At 42.6% G+C, this 18,567-nt stretch overlaps 4 protein-coding genes across 5 annotated transcripts; 2 read left to right on the forward strand and 2 right to left on the reverse strand.

The window, feature by feature from the left end:
* The first annotated feature begins 257 nt into the window (after positions 1-257).
* Positions 258-6,159, forward strand: LOC147308748 (profilin-2-like). Of its 2 annotated transcripts, none has more exons than XM_086271295.1 (3): positions 258-640; positions 1,868-2,060; positions 4,040-6,159. In XM_086271295.1, the coding sequence occupies exons 1-3, from the start codon at positions 512-514 to the stop codon at positions 4,135-4,137; spliced, it is 420 nt and encodes a 139-aa protein (XP_086127421.1). In that variant the 5' UTR covers positions 258-511; the 3' UTR covers positions 4,138-6,159. The 2 variants fall into 2 exon arrangements, with proteins under 2 accessions (XP_086127421.1, XP_086127420.1); XM_086271294.1 differs by having other exon boundaries at positions 265-640; positions 4,365-6,159.
* Positions 6,160-6,280: 121 nt separating this feature from the next.
* LOC147308749 (uncharacterized) lies at positions 6,281-11,940 on the forward strand. The gene is made up of 6 exons (XM_086271293.1): positions 6,281-7,751; positions 7,915-8,082; positions 8,163-8,284; positions 8,361-8,526; positions 8,846-8,961; positions 9,033-11,940. The coding sequence occupies exons 1-6, from the start codon at positions 7,478-7,480 to the stop codon at positions 11,370-11,372; spliced, it is 3,186 nt and encodes a 1,061-aa protein (XP_086127419.1). The 5' UTR covers positions 6,281-7,477; the 3' UTR covers positions 11,373-11,940.
* A 348-nt stretch (positions 11,941-12,288) lies between these two features.
* LOC147308750 (alpha-2-HS-glycoprotein-like) lies at positions 12,289-13,757 on the reverse strand. Its single transcript, XM_086271561.1, has 6 exons — positions 13,628-13,757; positions 13,456-13,537; positions 13,185-13,339; positions 12,996-13,091; positions 12,793-12,864; positions 12,289-12,669 (listed from the first exon to the last, which is right to left on the reverse strand). Exons 1-6 carry the CDS (start codon positions 13,712-13,714, stop codon positions 12,304-12,306), a joined length of 858 nt encoding a protein of 285 aa, XP_086127687.1. The 5' UTR covers positions 13,715-13,757; the 3' UTR covers positions 12,289-12,303.
* A 1,982-nt stretch (positions 13,758-15,739) lies between these two features.
* On the reverse strand, positions 15,740-18,092 carry LOC147308751 (alpha-2-HS-glycoprotein-like). Its single transcript, XM_086272561.1, has 7 exons — positions 17,825-18,092; positions 17,365-17,472; positions 17,193-17,274; positions 16,922-17,076; positions 16,733-16,828; positions 16,530-16,601; positions 15,740-16,406 (listed from the first exon to the last, which is right to left on the reverse strand). The coding sequence occupies exons 1-7, from the start codon at positions 18,020-18,022 to the stop codon at positions 15,954-15,956; spliced, it is 1,164 nt and encodes a 387-aa protein (XP_086128687.1). The 5' UTR covers positions 18,023-18,092; the 3' UTR covers positions 15,740-15,953.
* Positions 18,093-18,567: the final 475 nt, after the last annotated feature.

Raw genomic sequence — 18,567 nt, forward strand, 5'->3', positions numbered from 1 at the left:
AGCAATAATATGAAGGATCGTTAGGTGAGAAAATAATCGCGAAATCCATCAGACACGTGCATCTCAGTGCGTGTTGTTTTTGTGTACTGCGGGTAAAAGCCCACACGGTGTCTGGTCTGACGCTCTTTGTCATGTCATCCATACAACATGAAAACACTTGAAGTTAATGGAAGAATCAGTAAATCTCCACCCCGGCAGTCCCTCAGACTTGACTGTTGGCTGAGCTGATAAGTCCCTCTTTATTCCGCCGCCTGCTGCCATAAAAGCGCCAGGGAGCTCATTGTGCGGAGTGATCTGATACGGACTACACCCAGCCGCTGCCTCACTGCCCTGGCTTTCTTTGCTGCCCCAGCCTTCGCGTTGCTCAACGTCGAAGTGTGGGTTAGATTGGAGACTCTAAATTAGTCTGCGGGCTTTCTTTCATTCTGTCTTGCCTCTTATTTGGCGACAACACTAAAAAATAGGTGTAGTTTTTTAAATTAAATATATTTATATCATCAGTTTCTTGAAAATGTCTTGGCAAAGCTACGTGGAAAACCTGATGGCCGATGGCAGCTGTCAGGATAGCGCCATTGTTGGTTATATGGACGCCAAATATGTTTGGGCAGCACATGCCGGCGGTACATTCAACAATATCACGGTAAGAAGTCAAAACGAGCTCGTTTGGGGGTGTGAGAGTGTGGTTTCGTTTGGCAGTAATGTTATCTGTCACGCAGACGTTCACCAGCCAGAGGAGCGCAGAAACCGTTACCTCGCAGGATCTGAGCGACTAACGAGCTAACGGTGCCGAGCTAGCTTATGGGCTAGCTGGCTAGCTCACCAGTGGCCTGTGTCGGCTTTTTCTAGCTAAGGAAACGTTGGGATTAGACCTCATGTGGTTCAGAGAAGGCTTCTCGTATAATGGCTTTCACACACAAATAGATGATTATGGCGTGCTGTCTTGTAATAATCAAAATAAAGGGGTGAGGGAACCCGGGTAAAACAACACTTAGCTAATTTAAGACCAGCGAGTAGACTGTGTCTGATTGAAGGGAGCGTGCATGCTTTTGTGTGCACGCTTGCTTTGATTAGCTAACTTTAAGCTGCTGCTTTACCGGCTCCGGGTGCTTTTAAAAGCTAATGTGTGGTGTTTGGTTCAGCCTGGGGTAAATCCGCAGTGTTATCAGTGCGAGCAAGAAACGAGTGCAATTATAAATGCTCGTCTTTTAATAGGGAATGAGCGTTTTCAGTTCATTCATTGGGATTGCTTGAGCGGTAGACCGGTGCATAGACGCCGCTTTACTTCCGCTAGTCCCTGCAGGCAGAGGATCCCGATCATATTATCTCCTGGTTTGGGGACAGGGCGTGTTAGGATTCAGAGAATGGGTTTCAACGCGGTCCTTTCCCTTGATGCTAGTCTGTAATTCCTAATGCCGCTGTTTTGTCACACGTGACCGGTGCCAGAATGCTACTATTAATAATATACCTTTTGTTTTTCTCTGTGCCTTTCTAAAATATTAGATAATTGAGGCCTCTATCATTTTGTCTGACACCCAGAACAGAATTGGAATATGTCTTTGCAAAAAAATCACCCAATTCTCACAAAAGAATTATAAAACAGTGTTTACAAGGATGGAAACGAATCCCCAAAAGTCAAGACATGTGCAATTCTTTTAAAATAGCCCTCAATTATTATTGTGCGGAATTCATGTGCATAAAAGTCATGCATTAAAGTTGATCTACCTAATAATACTGTGTTATTTGAAATGGGATTATGCTTGCCATGTCACTGGAACCACATCTACTTCTTGGGCATGTGACTAATATCGCCTCAATCCTGTTGCTTTGTGTGTCTCTTTTTTTTGTTTGCCCCTCTCTCTCTCCTCAGTCTCAGGAAATAGACGTCCTTATCGGTAAGGACAGGGAGACCTTTTACACCAGCGGTCTCACTCTGGGCTCAAAGAAGTGTTCAGTCCTCAGAGACAGCCTCCAGGATGAGGGCGACTGGACAATGGACATCAGGACAAAGAGCCAAGGAGGAGAACCTACATACAATATCTCTGTGGGAAGAGCCGGCAAAGGTAAAGGCGTATTATGGGTTAGCTTTTTGCAGCTATCAGAATGCATACTTAGGCTAAGACACTACTGTTTCCCATAAACACATGGGTATGAGCAATGTCTTAAATTAGATTTGTCAGGCTCATTCTCTTGCAGCATGACATCACTTCCTTATCTCATTGCTATGGTTGTAATCCACACCTGAGCCAGAATAAGATCTACAGGATGCACAAAGTTATATTTTTCCCAGTATTTCATTAATAGTTTATAGTCTTAATTAGTCATTTGTTCTATAAAGGTCAAATGATACAGGATGGCCAAAACTACTGAAATAGTTTAACATTAGTGAAGAAACAAGTTTTGTGTTGGCAGAAAATTGTGTTATTTTGATGATTTAAATCTTTTGTAGGCCTCAAACACATGGTTTTAGTATCTTTGACTCAAGTTACGGTTACTCTAGTGTTTGCATTTATTACAAGATTAGTACAGCTTTATAAGCCACGATATCCCCGCTTCTTTCAATTTGCCTGTGTGCGCGCGCGTGCGTGCTAATTGCACACATCCAAAACATTTAAATACTTTTAAATCAGTTCTCACTTGAAAATGATTTGTTTAAAAATGACTGTAACCTGGTGCTAAGGTGAGAAACACTGGTTGCAATGAAAACCAGATTCTGTTTTCATTTACTGTTTTGTCCTCAGCTATAAGTTGTATTGTTCTTTTTGGGTTTTTTTTTCTTCTTTCCCTAAGCACGAGCTATTTCCACCTGTTATTCTACTTCTCTGCATGTTGTTCCTCACTTGAAGAGTCAAAGAAATAATGCACACATTTGATTCAACAGCACATGCATGGAGGTGCTACAGTCTTAACTGTATGGAAGGTACAGTGCACCTTGATTAGTGTCTTTCTTTTTTGGTATTATCTTTCTTTAGCAAAAAGAGCCAGGACCCTCAAAAAAGGAGCGATTCTGTCCTAAATCTCTTGGGCGAATCACATCTGGTTTGTTGGTAAACGCAGAGGTCAGCAGAAGCTGAGAAAATGGGTCTAATCAAGTGCACTGGTCTTCCTGCAGTTTGTCAGTGCAAAACACACCAATATTTAAAAGTGCACTGAAGACGAGGGCTGTGCAGGAAACTGCTCACTCATCCGTAACTGTTTTGTCTTTAACAGAACTAGAAATTATGGTTAATGAATTTGGCAGATTTGAATCAATGGTTCAGTGACACAGGACATGTGTAGAGGCTGTATTGTGTCAAGTAGCAACATGAATAATGCTAATAATAAAACTGCACTTCAGTTGAATATCCTTAGATGTCACATTTCTAATAGTGTTTCCCACATACTTGTGCTCCACTTGTGGCGGGAGATAAGTGTGTGTGTAAAAGTGGGAGGAGCTGTCTTAAATAATAAATTATAAGCATTTTCTATGCAACTTGGGTCTGCACTTTGACCCAAGGGTTTTTGCTTTTTTGCTTTTTTTTTTAAGCAATGTCATCAGCTGTATCTTCAGTGAGTCTCATACTGCAGTTGAACTATGACTCCATAGTTTTTAGACTGTAGCTGGTAGCCCTTATTATTCCCTGCAGCCTCAGTGAGCTCGGTGTAGCGCCACATAAACCAGTTCTCCACCTGCTGCAGGTTCTGGCAGGTGTGAACCTCCAGCTCACAGTGGATCTTCAAAAGCACATCCACTGAGCAGCAGGTGAAAGCTGCAGCAGAGAAAACGTGCGAAGAGAAATGGTCAGTGCTTGCTGGTTATCAGCAACTGACCTTTCAAAATAAGAGTGCAGAAATTTTTCTAGTGTTAACTTGATCAGAGATGACGTCTGACTCAATGAGGAAAATAAAATTGAACAAAAACATTTATCAGGCACATTTAGGTAGCTGTTAATATACCTGAGCGGCCCGCCCAAGTAGAACCTGTGTGTGGGAAAACACTCTTACTGCTTTTCTCTTACCTCTTTTTCTTAACTGTCTCTTTTCTATCTCTTCTCTTTTCCAGTTTTGGTTCTTGTAATGGGCAAAGAAGGGGTCCATGGAGGCGGATTGAATAAGAAGGCTTACTCAATGGCAAAATACTTGAGGGATTCAGGGTTTTAATGATTTCAAGCTCACTTAGCTAAAATTTGAGGGACATAAAGAAGAGAAAAGAAATATTGCTGTTAAGATTTCTCCTGAAAGCAGTCAAATGTCTTGGAAACTTTTAATAGCAATGAAGAGTGGTAAGATGCTGTGTCACCTTTGTTCCCCCCTCCCCCATCCATCCTGTAGGGGGAGGGAGACTCTTCAATTCTGTTCATTTCTCTTTTTTTCCTTGTGTGCTCCAGTATTGGTTATAGTCATGGGAAAGGAGGCGGTCCATGGTGGAAATCTTAACAAGAAAGCACATGCAATGGCTGAGTACCTGAGGAAGTCTGGATATTAAGCAACCTCTCCACCCGTTCGTCACCTTAGCAGCTCACTACCACTCACCGTATTGTGTTGACACTACTTCCAGGATTAGGTGGCATACAGTGTTACTTCCTATCCAGTCTACTTTTATACACAACCTTTTGTTTGCTTAACCCTCCCAACACCACCCTCTTTATTTATTTTTATTTTTTTTTAATGTTCCCCACTTAAACATTGTACTTCTGATGTTTCTGACACTACAGTAATGGCATGTTCATTGAAATGTTAACCACAAGTGTGCATCAAATATGATCGCAAAGTGTAATAAAAGCATTCAACAAATTTGGACTCGCCTTCTATAACATTCACTGCAGCAAGTGGCTAGTATTTGAACAGGAAGTACACATGTGAAGGTGCATAATTACGCATTTTCTTTCCCCTTCTTTTGAGCATTACTAAAAGATGCTGTGTTTTTTTTTTTTTTTTTTTTTTTTTTTTAAATCAGCATGTTGGCATTTAAAAGTTGCATGCATACTCTCTGTAACACTTGGATCCCAGCCCGGCTCCCTCCTCTGTCCTAGCGCCGTATTCCAGCCAAAACCATCTTCTCATCTGCTTCCATTAAAGAAATGACAAACTTCCTCTAAAGTCCTGTATGTGTGTACCGATTCGCCGCACAACTTCTTCAACCCTCCATCACATGCTTTTCTTTGCTGTTGTACCTGAATGTGGTCTTAAAAGTTAACGATGTGGTGTTGGGCTGTTGTGTAAGGTCACCCATTACTGAGGTCGTCGTCTCACTTCACTATATTTCGGGAGTCTCTGCAGACATTCCACCTCTGTGCCAGCTGAGACGTCTGTCATCTCCTGCTATCTGTAAATTTTGCTGTAAAATCACTACATGCATACACACCCCTCTCCCCCCCAAGTCTCCCTCCCTTTGGACCAATTGTCAATATAAAAGGGTTATCAGAGCTCCTTCAGCTTATTCTGATGGATGATTGTTGGCATCACCTGTTGACTGTAAATCATTAAGACGACTACTTGAGATGACTGTAAAACATGTAACTGCTTCTTTAGACTTCAACACTACTTAAACTTCTCATCACTAATTGATTTGTCGCTAACTTCTTGTTCATTAACCGATGAAACTGAAATGTTATTGTACTACAGTATGAATGCATTTTGACTGTAAACTGAGGCTGCTGGGCTCCAGCGCCTTGGGATTATTTGCCTTGTGCTTTAGTCATCAAAGGTGTATTCACAAATTGTCATAGTACGGTACGTAGAAGTATATTTAAAAGAAAAAAAAAAGATGCTGTGTACACTAAACATATTGAAAATGGTGTTGGTTGGAATAAGAACATTCGTAAGTTGTCTTGTGAATTTTTTTTTTTCTGAGAATAACTGTGTATTCTGTGCCATAAAAAAAAAAAAAATCAATATCTGATGATCTGTTGCTACCACAAGTTGGATTTTTAAACTGCTGCCCCAGCAAGAAGTAACTTTTAATGGCACTTTTCCTAAGGGATATTTTGGCATCAGTAATCTCCAGACTTTGTGGAATATGTACAGAATTAAACGACGGGGGGGAAAAAAGTTTGGAATATTTTGTCCACTTTTCTTTGAGTGGGAAGTTTCCTTCTGCCACAAAATCTGCTGTTTCAAATGCCATGCATCGATGAGACGTCTTGTTTACAGACAGATCAAATAAACATTATTCCAACCAGAGGGAAAGCCAGTATGTCCAGTCTGTTGCCTCATCACTTCAATCTTTGTTTAATGGAGTAAATCAGGAGTTTTAGTGATTATAGCTGTAACTGGGGCAGTTTGAATTTATTGTGCTAATGATACACTGAATTAGCAACAGTACATACTCTGATTGGGAAAACACTGACCTAGATCTTATGATCAAACAGGAGAACGCTACTGCTACACTTAATGTGTGAATTATCACATTCCACTCTTTAATAGGAGAATGCACTCGAGTCTTGCCAAATCCCAGAAATAAACTTGCTGAAGTGTTTAATGACTAAAATCTGTAGGAATTACAGAGTTTTAATAAATTGCAGGCTGCCATCAAAGGGAAATCACTTTGATCTGCTCGGGCTGCTTTGGTATTTTCAGTAGCTAAGGACAAACTTTTAAGGTTAAAACAATAAAATAAAGTGTTGATCTAAATGGGATTTGGGTGATAACCTGTCTTACTTTCAGACCAGTTCCTAATCAAACCAAAGGAAAGAAAACATGCTAGACAGGAAGGATAAACTGGCTACACAGCTCTAAATCTCTGAGACAAAATCAGTCATGTCTTTACTCATTTTCTCACTGGCAAAAAAAAAAAGTCTCACGACATCATTGTCTTGTATAAAGACTAGCTGCATGTGTTTTTGCTACACTAAAGAAACACACTAGATTTTAGATATGCACCATATCAGGCACATTTCCTCAGAGTGGGACTCAAATTTGGAAACTCGGGACGAGCGCTAGATTTCAGTAAAATTTGTGGTTCTAAACAGTGTTTGACTGCTTAGTATTGAGTTTAGTACAGCTGCTGCTTGCCCACCAAACCCACACTACCCACACTTTGACCAGAATAAAGGAGACACGGACAGCAACACAATCCATATGTGATTTATTATTGCAGTGGAGTTTTGATTTGAGATTTTATTCAATTTTTCTTTTAAAAAAGTTTCAAAGATGTTTCACACAAAATGAAGCAACAAAAAGTCTGAAAATTGGCCACTAAACAAGCTGTAGAAGAATTATATTACCATAAAATATAATCTGTATAGCATCATTCAGCCGAAGGAAAACTGAGCAGCAAAAAAGTTCTGTTAGAAAAATGGCAGCAGGGTAACTTGTTGTAAATCTTGTTGTCTTGTCAGAGCCACAGACTACCTCCTGCTCTTAACTGCGCCATTGGCACCAGCTGCTGTGGTTAGGTGTTTGATTAGTCAAAATTAAGACCAGGTTTAGCACTACATGCTAAGAGGACTGATCAGTTTTTGTGGTACAGTCCTGGGGCAGTGCTTTTTCCTCTGTTCCAATGGCGTGTAGAGAGAGCAGGGGTGTTAATGGCTCACTGTATTTTGGGCTCTTTTTGTTTTCTGCTTCACTTTGTCAATGCGCAACACTGACGAGGCTTAAAGCCCTGGATGAACTAGGTGGAAACTCAACGCTTAGTCAAAGTGGAGCTAAAGGTCATCAGCATCATGGAAAACTTTCAATTGGGCAAAAGCTGCTGCGAAGTCCTAAACCCAACAGAAACAAGACCACAAACAACACCAGGGATGTTGAAACAGATTACCAGGCAGACGTGGGTACGTAAAGTTAAAATTGAAAGTGAGCCATGGGTTTTAAAAGTAATAAATCCAACATTTGGTCTCTTATGCTTGTAAAGGATTTTGTGTTCATAGTGTTTTAGGGCCTCTAGTAAACGACTGCATACCTTCTAAAACTAATTTCAAACCCTACTTTTGAAAGCCTGGGAGGAAGCTAAACAACCAGATGGACAATATGGTGGTCTCGACCTGGAGGCAATGGAACGACTCCTTAAGATGGAACCAAAGGTTGAATGTACGCTAGACTCCATGACGCTTCAGGTTCATGATGCTGCTTCTACCCCTGGATCTCTGCTTTTCGTGGACAGGGGTAAGTAGTTATGTTAAGGTCTGCGTAGTAGTTCCATGTAATGCTTTTTACACCCTCCTCCTGCTGAACGTCTCCCCCAGGAAGCCATTTGTCTCCTTTGCCCCTGTCCAAGTTACCTTCGAGCTGCGGTTACACCATCAGCTCGACACGACGAGATCTGGTCCTAGTCGCACCCTATGATGGTTGCTTCGTCGCTCTCCAGGTGGGTCACTGTGATCTGAAGGCACTGCACATTTTAACCACGTGCTTATGTATAATAGCTTCCTTGCTGCTTTCAGGAGGACACTTATGTTCTCGCACTGCTTTGGTGGGGCATACCAGTGAGGATGTCGTGCCCTTTCATGGGCTCGCTGTCACTGAATCCTCCGATGGTCACCTGCAATACTGCGGACATGCTCGTAAAAACGGAGTGGACCCTGCCCGTCTCCAATATTAAAGTTAAGTGTGAGTTTTTGGTCCTCATCATGTCTCTGTTTTTGTTTTTAAACCAGCACTAAAGACATGACATGTTGGCTAAACTGGCCTACAAATACTTTTTCCAAACCCTGTGTGACTATGACAACCACTTAATTTTCATGTATTTTAGATTCTCTTAAGGTTAACTGATGGTCCAAACTCCAGTGTGTGTGTTTTGTTTTTTGTCTAAACTTTTTAGCTTTCTATGTGGCTTTCTATATTTTCTAAATGATAGCTTAGTTTGCCAAAAGATGACTTTAGGAGTAGGAAACCTAAGGTGAGTTCCTGCCTGCCATTTATTTTGCAGTGAACGGTAAATGGGAGCCACTAACCGTGGCCTCAAACAGATGTGGCTTCAGCACAGTCGAACATCCTGAAGGTGTGGTCATCTCTGCTCATTATGCGCCCTGCCTAGAGAAAAAGGTATGTTGTGCATGTTTGTTTTGATTTTTCTCCCTTTCTTAGGAAGAAAGATAACTTGTATTTCTGTTCAGGATGGGTTGTATACTCTGGAAGTTGCTGGAGATGGAGAAACAACAATTTCCTGTCCGTCACAATTACCAGCTCAGCCTGAATTCACAGAAAACCCAGCAAAGGATCCCGATTGGCAAAATGAAACGCCGAGCAAAGGTGTGTATGCGTCGACTTTTCCTCATGATCCTCATCAAGCGGTTCTTCCTCAGAACTCAGATATGCTGAATCAGTGGCCAGAAGATACGGATCGTCCTTTCCACCCCACTTTCTTTTACTCTGCAAGTCTGGTCAATACACCTGCTGCACCCGCAGTGAATCCTAGACCTGCTTCATCTCCAGTTGTCCAAACTGATGCAGGGAAAAGATGGCAACATTTTCCCCCTTTTTATTCTCAGCCACCTGCCCCTACACTGTCACTAATAACTAAACCACCAGCAGGTCAGTTTGAAGAACATTTGCTTCCCAGCCCAATCAACCCACGGCCTAGTCTCCTTCAGGAACCTCCTACAAGCCAACCCGAGAGTCAAGACAAAAAACCCCCATATTCATTTTCTTTTTACTCACAGCCTTCAGCATCTGAAGATCATCCACCATATCACAAATTACCTGAAAAACCAGAGGAAGCAGAACCCAAAGCACAGAACCAACTTTCCCACCTCTATCACTTCTACCCCCAACCAAAGCCCAAAGCACAGCCTGCTACAAACCCGTCCACTGTTCCTCAGCCACCACAGCCTGAAGCCCCTCAGCGTCAGGTACACCAGCAAATGTACTTGTGCCCTGAAAATCAGCCTGCCAGAAATCCAAATGCTGCTTTGGCATCAGCAGCTGAAAGTCTTTTGGGACAAGTGTACAAACTTTGTCAAATATCTGAGACACCAGCTGGAACAAATGAGGAAAATCCAGTCCAAAGCACACCACCTCTTCTCAGATATCCACAGGGTCAGATGCATCACCTACTTAACCAGCTCTATTACCCACAGCAGCTCCAGCTGCTACAGCCTGTGACATTACCCTCTGCTACCTATTTGCAGCCACAGGGTGCTGCTAAACCCAGTGACCAAAAACATCCTGAATCTGCAATTCCACTAACTATCAATAGTTATACAGCCCCGCAAGATCCTCAGCTCAGCTCTGCATATATGCAACCTGTGTGCTCCTTGTCTAACTGCTGTACACAAATGACTTTTTATCAGCTTCTCCATATTACTCCAGCTAGAGTTGGCAGTTGTGCAGATGTGCCTCACTTGTTTCCAGATCTTTCATTTCCACCTACAGCTTCATATTTTGAGTTTGGCGTGGGTTCTGCAAGACTTCCTCAACAGCCGACTGAAGCAGCACAATCTGCCTCATCTTACACCTCTGTGCCCCTCTCACTGCACCCCTTTCCAGATCAAAATGTGGAGCAATTATATTTACAGCCACCAGATGGCAACCCTACTACACCACGAGGAAATGATCCAAGTTGGACTGCAAATCATGAACCACTGAACCGCGTGAACCCCGCACCTAATTCACTGCATGCCCACTGGCCGTATCTACACAGCCAATCCTCAGAACCTCTGCCTTCAGGTTATGACCCAGCAGGGCGATATCAGCTGAATAACATTAAGTCCCCAGTGCAGGTAAACGGTCAACTATTGACTGGGAACTTGAACCGTCCAACGTGGCCTAATTTTATGTCTAACAACCCAAATTCACAGCAGCAACACAATAAATCACCTGGAGAGGAACTTGATAATTTTATGGTTCCTTTTGATAGGCTTCAGCACGCTCCTGTATCCACTTATAACAACTCTGTGTTCCCGAACAATTTAAAACCATTCATAAGTGACTCAAACTCCAAACATGAGCAGACTCTAAATTTCTATTCTGGGAATTATGTGCTGCTACAGCGTGAACTACCAGGCAGGGAGCCCAACAGCTTCGTGGATTCCTCTGAGCTTTACAGAGATCCGACTGTTGATTTAAATTTTATGACCCAAAATCTTGCAAAAAAGCAGAATGGTAAACTTAAGACTCCACTGAATTTTAAGCCCCTGCAGGGAAATGAACAACTCTCCAAGTGGCTTGAGGAAGGTATTCCCACTCCCTCGCCTGGTAATGCTAACCATGATGATGGTGATGATTATGATAATGAAAATGAGGATAATGATGACATTAACAATTCCGGTCTGCCATTCCTTTCTCCTACTACGGATGGCTCTCCACTTATATTTCCCCTCTACAAGCCACCTTTAGGTGCAGCACAGTTAAAGCTAAAATTCCACGAATCCTTTAAAGACTTCTCGACTCCTTTAGGCTACAGCAACAGGTTTCCACCCCATAATGCTCAAAAGATGTTTCAAGGATGGGGCTGAGAAGCTGATCACTAAGCTGGTGGTAGTGTGTAGCTGAGGCAGGTGTTGAACTCCTTACCCTTGTTGTTTGGACTCGTACGAATGTCTCTTGAACTCCTTCAGAAGAAGCATTGAAGTTGGAAGCATGAAAGCAGCAATTTCTAGCAATGTGAATAAATGGTGCAACTACCCAAAACGTGTGCTTTGAACTTTTTTTTTTCTGGAGTGTGTGTTGGGCAGAAGGGCATAGAATTCATATCTGCTGTGACGTAGGTCGTGACGGACGACCTCTGTTTGGCTGCTTTTGCTATCAGTTTACCCAGTGGGGCCATAATATCCGCTTCTTACACTTGGAAGGTACACAGCCTTTTTTGAACCTGTTTGTCCAGCTTGTTTGTGCTTTAGCATGATATGCATTGATCCGTTCTTGTAAATGCAATAAATGGAATTTGCCCATTCATAAACAGTTGCCTGGGGGTGGATGAGTGCTTGTGTGGTGAACTTGAAAATCAAGTGTTCCACTGCTCTCATTTGTTTTAGCACGCAATGTTTGTCAGTAAAATATACTGTGTAATGAAATCTTTAAAAAGTGTGTGTGTGTTCTTCTTCCATGACTGTATGAGAAGTGTCAGCGGGTTCACAGCAGGATTGAATGCACTGTAAACTTCTGCACTTGTTCTGAAAGACTTTGCAGGGATGACTGAATGCATCATGGTACATATAAGTGTGCTCACTAGGCCTGTAAATGTACTGACATAGTCGATTGTTTTGATTTATAAACACATTTACTGAAGATTTAATGATCAGCATTACATTCAGTTTTACACAGATGATTGTCTGATTTGACAGTTTAAAGCAAATTATTCCTACTGCCACTACTGGACATGGCTCACATATCAAAGGTGCTCTGCTACAAATGAAAGCAAGTATAGAGTCTGTGGGACTTGAACACTTAGAAGAATCTGACTCTTCCTGGGCAGACTGGCACGAGAGAAACTGGTCCTGTTTGAACAGCAGGAGCATCAACCATGATGGCAGCAGATACATCTCTCTTCCTGAAGAAAAGAGGAGGCTCCTTACTCGTCAAAGATTCTCCAGCTGAATCATAATCTGCAGCTGGAGCAGCAGCAGCAGGGACGACAGGTACAACTTCAGCTGACTCTGCAGATAACAGGACGTTTTGATGGGGGTTGTGGAGAGCAGTCAGTTTGTGGTGGCTGTGGCCGTGCTTGTGTGACAGGCCGTGTGTGTGCACATGAACCACTGGTGGTAGGACGGGGTCTGCAGCTGCAGTGCTGTTGGCATCTACAATGGGAATCTAAAAAAATGACATCAGTGAGAGAAAAACAGTTCTTAATGTTTTCTATGTGAACGTTAGATGGTGAATGTTGTTTTGTCTTCATGAAGCAGAACATATTAGAAGTCAGATGCAGTATTTTACCAGAGTGGAGAACATCTTGCAGTCCACACTGTGCTGGGCAATTGTACCTTTGGCTGTACAAATCCCACGAGCCTGGAGAGAGAGGCACAGCTCTCAGTTTTGTTCATTTTCAACATCTGGTGACCTGATTGAACATTTCTCCATCTCAGATCAGCTGAACAGGCCTGAAAACAAACTGAGTGCTTTTACTACTGTGTACTCACAGCCATGGCATCGCTGAGAGGCACGCAGGGATCCTCGGTGCAGTTTCCCTCAACAACCACATATTCTGTTATGAAGATGGGCCCACCAGACACAATCTGAGAGTATTAAACAGCACTGATGAACTGACAGCTGCAGGTTAAAGCATGCAGCTGTGTTACATCTGGTAAAAAGTATCCTGACTGTCTGACCTGTGATGACAACCTTCCAACCTCGAGAAGAACGTGTGTCGTGTTCACAGTCATGTTGTTGAAGGTTGTCAGAGAGGCATGAACAAAGTCCAGCGCATCGGTGTTATTGAGGGGAAGGAGGCTGGGACAGCCCAAACACAAATCCTCTGTGGATACTACAAGTCGAGCAGGAAAGTCACATACAGGTTATTGACACATGCAGTATGTATGGACACTACTGTGGTTTGTTCTTTGTAATCATTTGGATGAGAGCAGCATCTGTGATCTTTACCCTCTGATTTGCACTTGAATGCAATGACCTTCAGAACACCGCCAACCTTCTTCAGCACCACATCACAGTCTCCTTCTACCGCCTGGAAGAGAACGAAGAATCAAAGTAGGTTGATCAGAACTAATATCGACTGAATTACAGGAGTCGAAGCCTGAGAGCTTCTGCGTCTCACCGTCTGTACTTTGGGCCTGACTGTGCAGTTGGCAAGAGGCAGCGGGTCCAACACGTGACAGTCTGTCTCCAGCAGGTCAACTTCCATGTCGTATTCATCTCCGTCTGGCTAAAAAAGCAAAAATATATACAAATCACTGCACAATTGTTACATTACTTTTAAAAAATGTAGTGCATAAGATGGTAATTGACTAAATTCTGCTGTATATACTCATAAAAGCAAAGTGGACCTCCCGTCTCCAAAATTAAAGCTAAATTTAATTTCCCTCGTCTCCCCATTTAAAAAAAAAAGTCCTGTTTCATGTTTAAGACCAGCACTAAGTACATAAACATTACCTGGATTCTGCTGCAACTCCTTTTTCAAACTCTGCATGACTTTTACAAAGACTAAGTTATGTTAGGCTCTTATGCTGTGCATGTCACCTTACATCTTACTCCCATTAAAGGACTCGTGTCCCTCTTTTTTTTATGTCACAACATGTGCAATAAAAGTCTTAAGGCCAGCCTCAGCGGTGTCGCAGGAAGACATCTGCAGGACAGAAGCAAAACCTTCTGTTCAGTCATATTTTCTGTTACAGGATTCATGAGGGAAGTTTTTCTCATGATCGGACACGTTTGTTTCAGTTTTGTGTCACTTGTCTGTGTACTCTGTCCCAGTTCATCATTTAAAGCTAATTAATTTACTCATTTAATTCATGTAGACTTGTACAATGGCCTGAGCCACAATTTGTTACAAACATTTAAATGTTGCAGTGATTAAAATGAATCGTCCTCTGTTAACAGCAGTGCTCAATATAAACAATAAAGAAAAGTGAATATATTCAGTCTAACGAGCTGTTATATCATTAGCTGTGGAAATTGAGGAGCAGTGCATGTGTTTTCAGTATGAAAGCTTCCTTTGGCATCTAAATGATTTTTGATTTGGAAAAGGGTGACTCTAAGAATCCAGTAAATTCTATTAAGTGGAAAGTTACTGTTTAATAGGTTGAAGTTTACAGTGAGCGGTAGCTGGGAGCCATGAACTCTGGCCTCAAACAGATGTGCTTTCAGCACAGTCGGACATCCTGAAGGTGTGGTCATCTCTGCTCATTATTCAACCTGTCTATAGGAAACGATACGGTGTGCATATCTGTTTGATTCTCTGCCTTTAAGAGGAAAAAACATGTATATTTCTGTTCAGGATGGGTTGTACACTCTGGAAATAGAGGGCAAACAGTAACACTGAGCAAAAGTGAGTATAAACCCACTATTTCACTTGAGCCTCATCAAGCTTCAAACCTTTCAAGGTGGCTGCCCCACAACTTCCAGGTTTTCCATATAAATTAAAGGAAACTAAATGAGGGTCCGGAGGATACTGACCAACATCACAACCTTACTGTTTGGACTCTTGTGAATGCCTCATTACGGGCTCAGTAACCAAAATTGTGCTTTAATTTTTTTTAAGCTGAGAATTTGATGTTTATGGGTTCAAAACAACTGTCTAAAACATCTGGAAAGTGGGTGTTAGAGCAGCTGGGTATAAAAATCATCTTATCTCTTCGTGTGTGGGTAACCAAGGACAACTTTTTCTTTATTTGGCTGCTTCTCTTATCAGTTTAGCCCGTGGGGGCATCATATCGCTTTTTAGACTCAGAGGGTTCACAGCATTTTTGAGGCTGTCTACCTAATTTGTCCTTTACCATGAACTGCAGCTTTCTGAATATTGATCCATTCTTGTAAATTCACTAATAGACTTTGCCCATATTCACCAGCATTGACCTGTATGTTTGTCTGTCTGTAACCTGAGAAACTCAGGTCGATGGGATAAAATATCTTATCAACATTTTCACATTGAAATCTTTAAATAGCCTCTTATGATTATGAAGTGTGAACTCTTTCATACTTGGATGTATGAGTATCCTGGTGTTTTCATTCATTTCTGAAATGTTGAGTTGTGGTGAGCATGGATGTGCAGAGGAAAAGCTGCTGTTGTTCATGGCTGTATCAGAAATGTCAGCCGGTTCACAGGAGGGTCGTTGGCATGAGTCAACACAACAGGCAAACAGCACTGTGGACTTTTGAAATCGTTCTAGAGGACTTTGCAGAATGACGGCAAGAACTACAGTACAAATGATCAGTGTGTCCTCATTAACCCTGTAAATTCACTTGAGATTTATTCAACATCTTTACAGACAATTTGACAGAGAAGCTTGTCTGATTTGACAGTTTAAAACAATGAATTATTTCTCATTGGTTGGTGTTTTGTTACATCTACTGGAAATGGCTAATGTATCAAAGGTGCTCTGCTACAAATGAAAGCAAGTATAGAGTCTGTGAGACTTGGACACTTAGAAGAATCTGACTCTTCCTGGGCAGACTGGCACGAGAGTAACTGGTCCTGTTTGAACAGCAGGAGCATCAACCACGGCAGCAGCTGCAGCAGATACATCTCTCTTCCAGAAGAAAAGAGGAGGCTCCTTACTCGTCAAAGATTCTCCAGCTGAGTCAGAATCTGCAGCAAGGGCAGGATCTGCAGCGAGAGCAGGGTCTGCAGCTGGAGCTGGATCTGCAGCTGGAGCTGGATCTGCAGCTGGAGCAGCAGCAGCAGGGACGACAGGTACAACTTCATCTGATTCTGCTGACTCTGCAGATAACAGGACGTTTTGATGGGGGTTGTGGAGAGCCGTCAGTTTGTGGTGGCTGTGGCCGTGCTTGTGTGACAGGCCGTGTGTGTGCACATGAACCACTGGTGGTAGGACGGGGTCTGCAGCTGCAGTGCTGTTGGCATCTACAATGGGAATCTAAAAAAATGACATCAGTGAGAGAAAAACAGTTCTTAATGTTTTCTGTGTGAACGTTAGATGGTGAATGTTGTTTTGTCTTCATGAATCAGAACATATTAGAAGTCAGATGCAGTATTTTACCAGAGTGGAGAACATCTTGCAGTCCACACTGTGCTGGGCGATTGTACCTTTGGCTGTACAAATCCCACGAGCCTGGAGAGAGAGGCACAGCTCTCAGTTTTGTTCATTTTCAACATCTGGTGACCTGATTGAACATTTCTCCATCTCAGATCAGATCAACAGGCCTGAAAACAAACTGAGTGCTTTTACTACTGTGTACTCACAGCCATGGCATCGCTGAGAGGCACGCAGGGATCCTCGGTGCAGTTTCCCTCAACAACCACATATTCTGTTATGAAGATGGGCCCACCAGACACAACCTGAGAGTATTAAACAGCACTGATGAACTGACAGCTGCAGGTTAAAGCATGCAGCTGTGTTACATCTGGTAAAAAGTATCCTGACTGTCTGACCTGTGATGACAACCTTCCAACCTCGAGAAGAACGTGTGTCGTGTTCACAGTCATGTTGTTGAAGGTTGTCAGAGAGGCATGAACAAAGTCCAGCGCATCGGTGTTATTGAGGGGAAGGAGGCTGGGACAGCCCAAACACAAATCCTCTGTGGATACTACAAGTCGAGCAGGAAAGTCACATACAGGTTATTGACACATGCAGTATGTATGGACACTGCTGTGGTTTGTTCTTTGTAATCATTTGGATGAGAGCAGCATCTGTGATCTTTACCCTCTGATTTGCACTTGAATGCAATGACCTTCAGAACACCGCCAACCTTCTTCAGCACCACATCACAGTCTCCTTCTACCGCCTGGAAGAGAACGAAGAATCAAAGTAGGTTGATCAGAACTAATATCGACTGAATTACAGGAGTCGAAGCCTGAGAGCTTCTGCGTCTCACCGTCTGTACTTTGGGCCTGACTGTGCAGTTGGCAAGAGGCAGCGGGTCCAACACGTGACAGTCTGTCTCCAGCAGGTCAACTTCCATGTCGTATTCATCTCCGTCTGGCTGAATAAGCAAAAATATATACAAATCAATGCACAATTGTTACATTTCTTTTTTTAAAATGAGGTGGTTATTGACTAAATTCTGCTGTATATATTATTCCAGATGCAGGTGAACATATAAGAGCTCCTATTAGCAAAAATAGAGCACATAGCTGCTTTTGATTTAGTCTGAAAATATCCTAAAAAGTTAGAAAGAGAGGGGCACCATAAACAAAACAGTCTATAACATGATGCAGTATGGACTTCTACACTTATTGTTTATCCTTCTTCTCTGCCCAGTGAACTTTATTCTTTTCTACTGTGTTCACACATTTCTGTATGTAACTAAACAGCACCTCCACCTGCTGACTTACCTTCGCGTAGACCTTGATGTCGTCGATCTGGTTCAGTACATACTTGTAGCCATGATGGTGCTGGGCGTTGAGGTAATCCTGCGCCACCAGAGCAGCCTCCTCCGCCTCGGGGGAGTCGCACAGAGGCCTTCGCACGATGGGTTGAGCCCATGTCCCCACCAGCAGTCCCAGCACCACAGTGAAGCTCAGGAGATTCATTTCTGTGTGAAATGCAACAAAAATAAGGTATCACAGACGAGCAGACGCTGGTAAAGATGAGAGGCAGAGCTGGTGCAGGTCGCTGCTTATATATCCTGTACTTTAAACATGAAAACAGAGCCAAGTTAAACACCATGTTCATCCCTCCTGACTCTTGCGTCACATGGTGCTGCTCTTTTTTTTTTTATTTTTAAAGGATAACTGCCAAAGAAAATGGAAACTCACAAAGTCTAGCGTGGGACGAGCAGCCTTTAGTTCAAATCAGTTTTAGTGTCACACTCCTGCAACATATTCTGACATCTGTCTCTATGTCTGCCGTGAATATATATCAAATATTACATGTGAGAAGATCTTTGGGTTCACTCGTATTGTGTAACCAGCTGTCTCCCTCAACAGAGGTCACGCTGGTCATCTACAGAGCTGGGCCCCACTGTCAGCAGGGATCTGCGGACTTGCTCAATGATACTAAAAAAAAGAAAAAAACAGGATGTTTGCCAGGTTTTGGGGGGACAGCGACCATCTGCTTGTTACACCAGTGTCACTCA

Source organism: Aulonocara sp. 'chitande type north' Nkhata Bay, linkage group LG18, assembly GCF_057382095.1.
Source record: "Aulonocara sp. 'chitande type north' Nkhata Bay isolate Kocher_YH1m ecotype deep benthic linkage group LG18, A_spYH_male_GT1.1, whole genome shotgun sequence".
Taxonomy (NCBI): domain Eukaryota; kingdom Metazoa; phylum Chordata; class Actinopteri; order Cichliformes; family Cichlidae; genus Aulonocara; species Aulonocara sp. 'chitande type north' Nkhata Bay.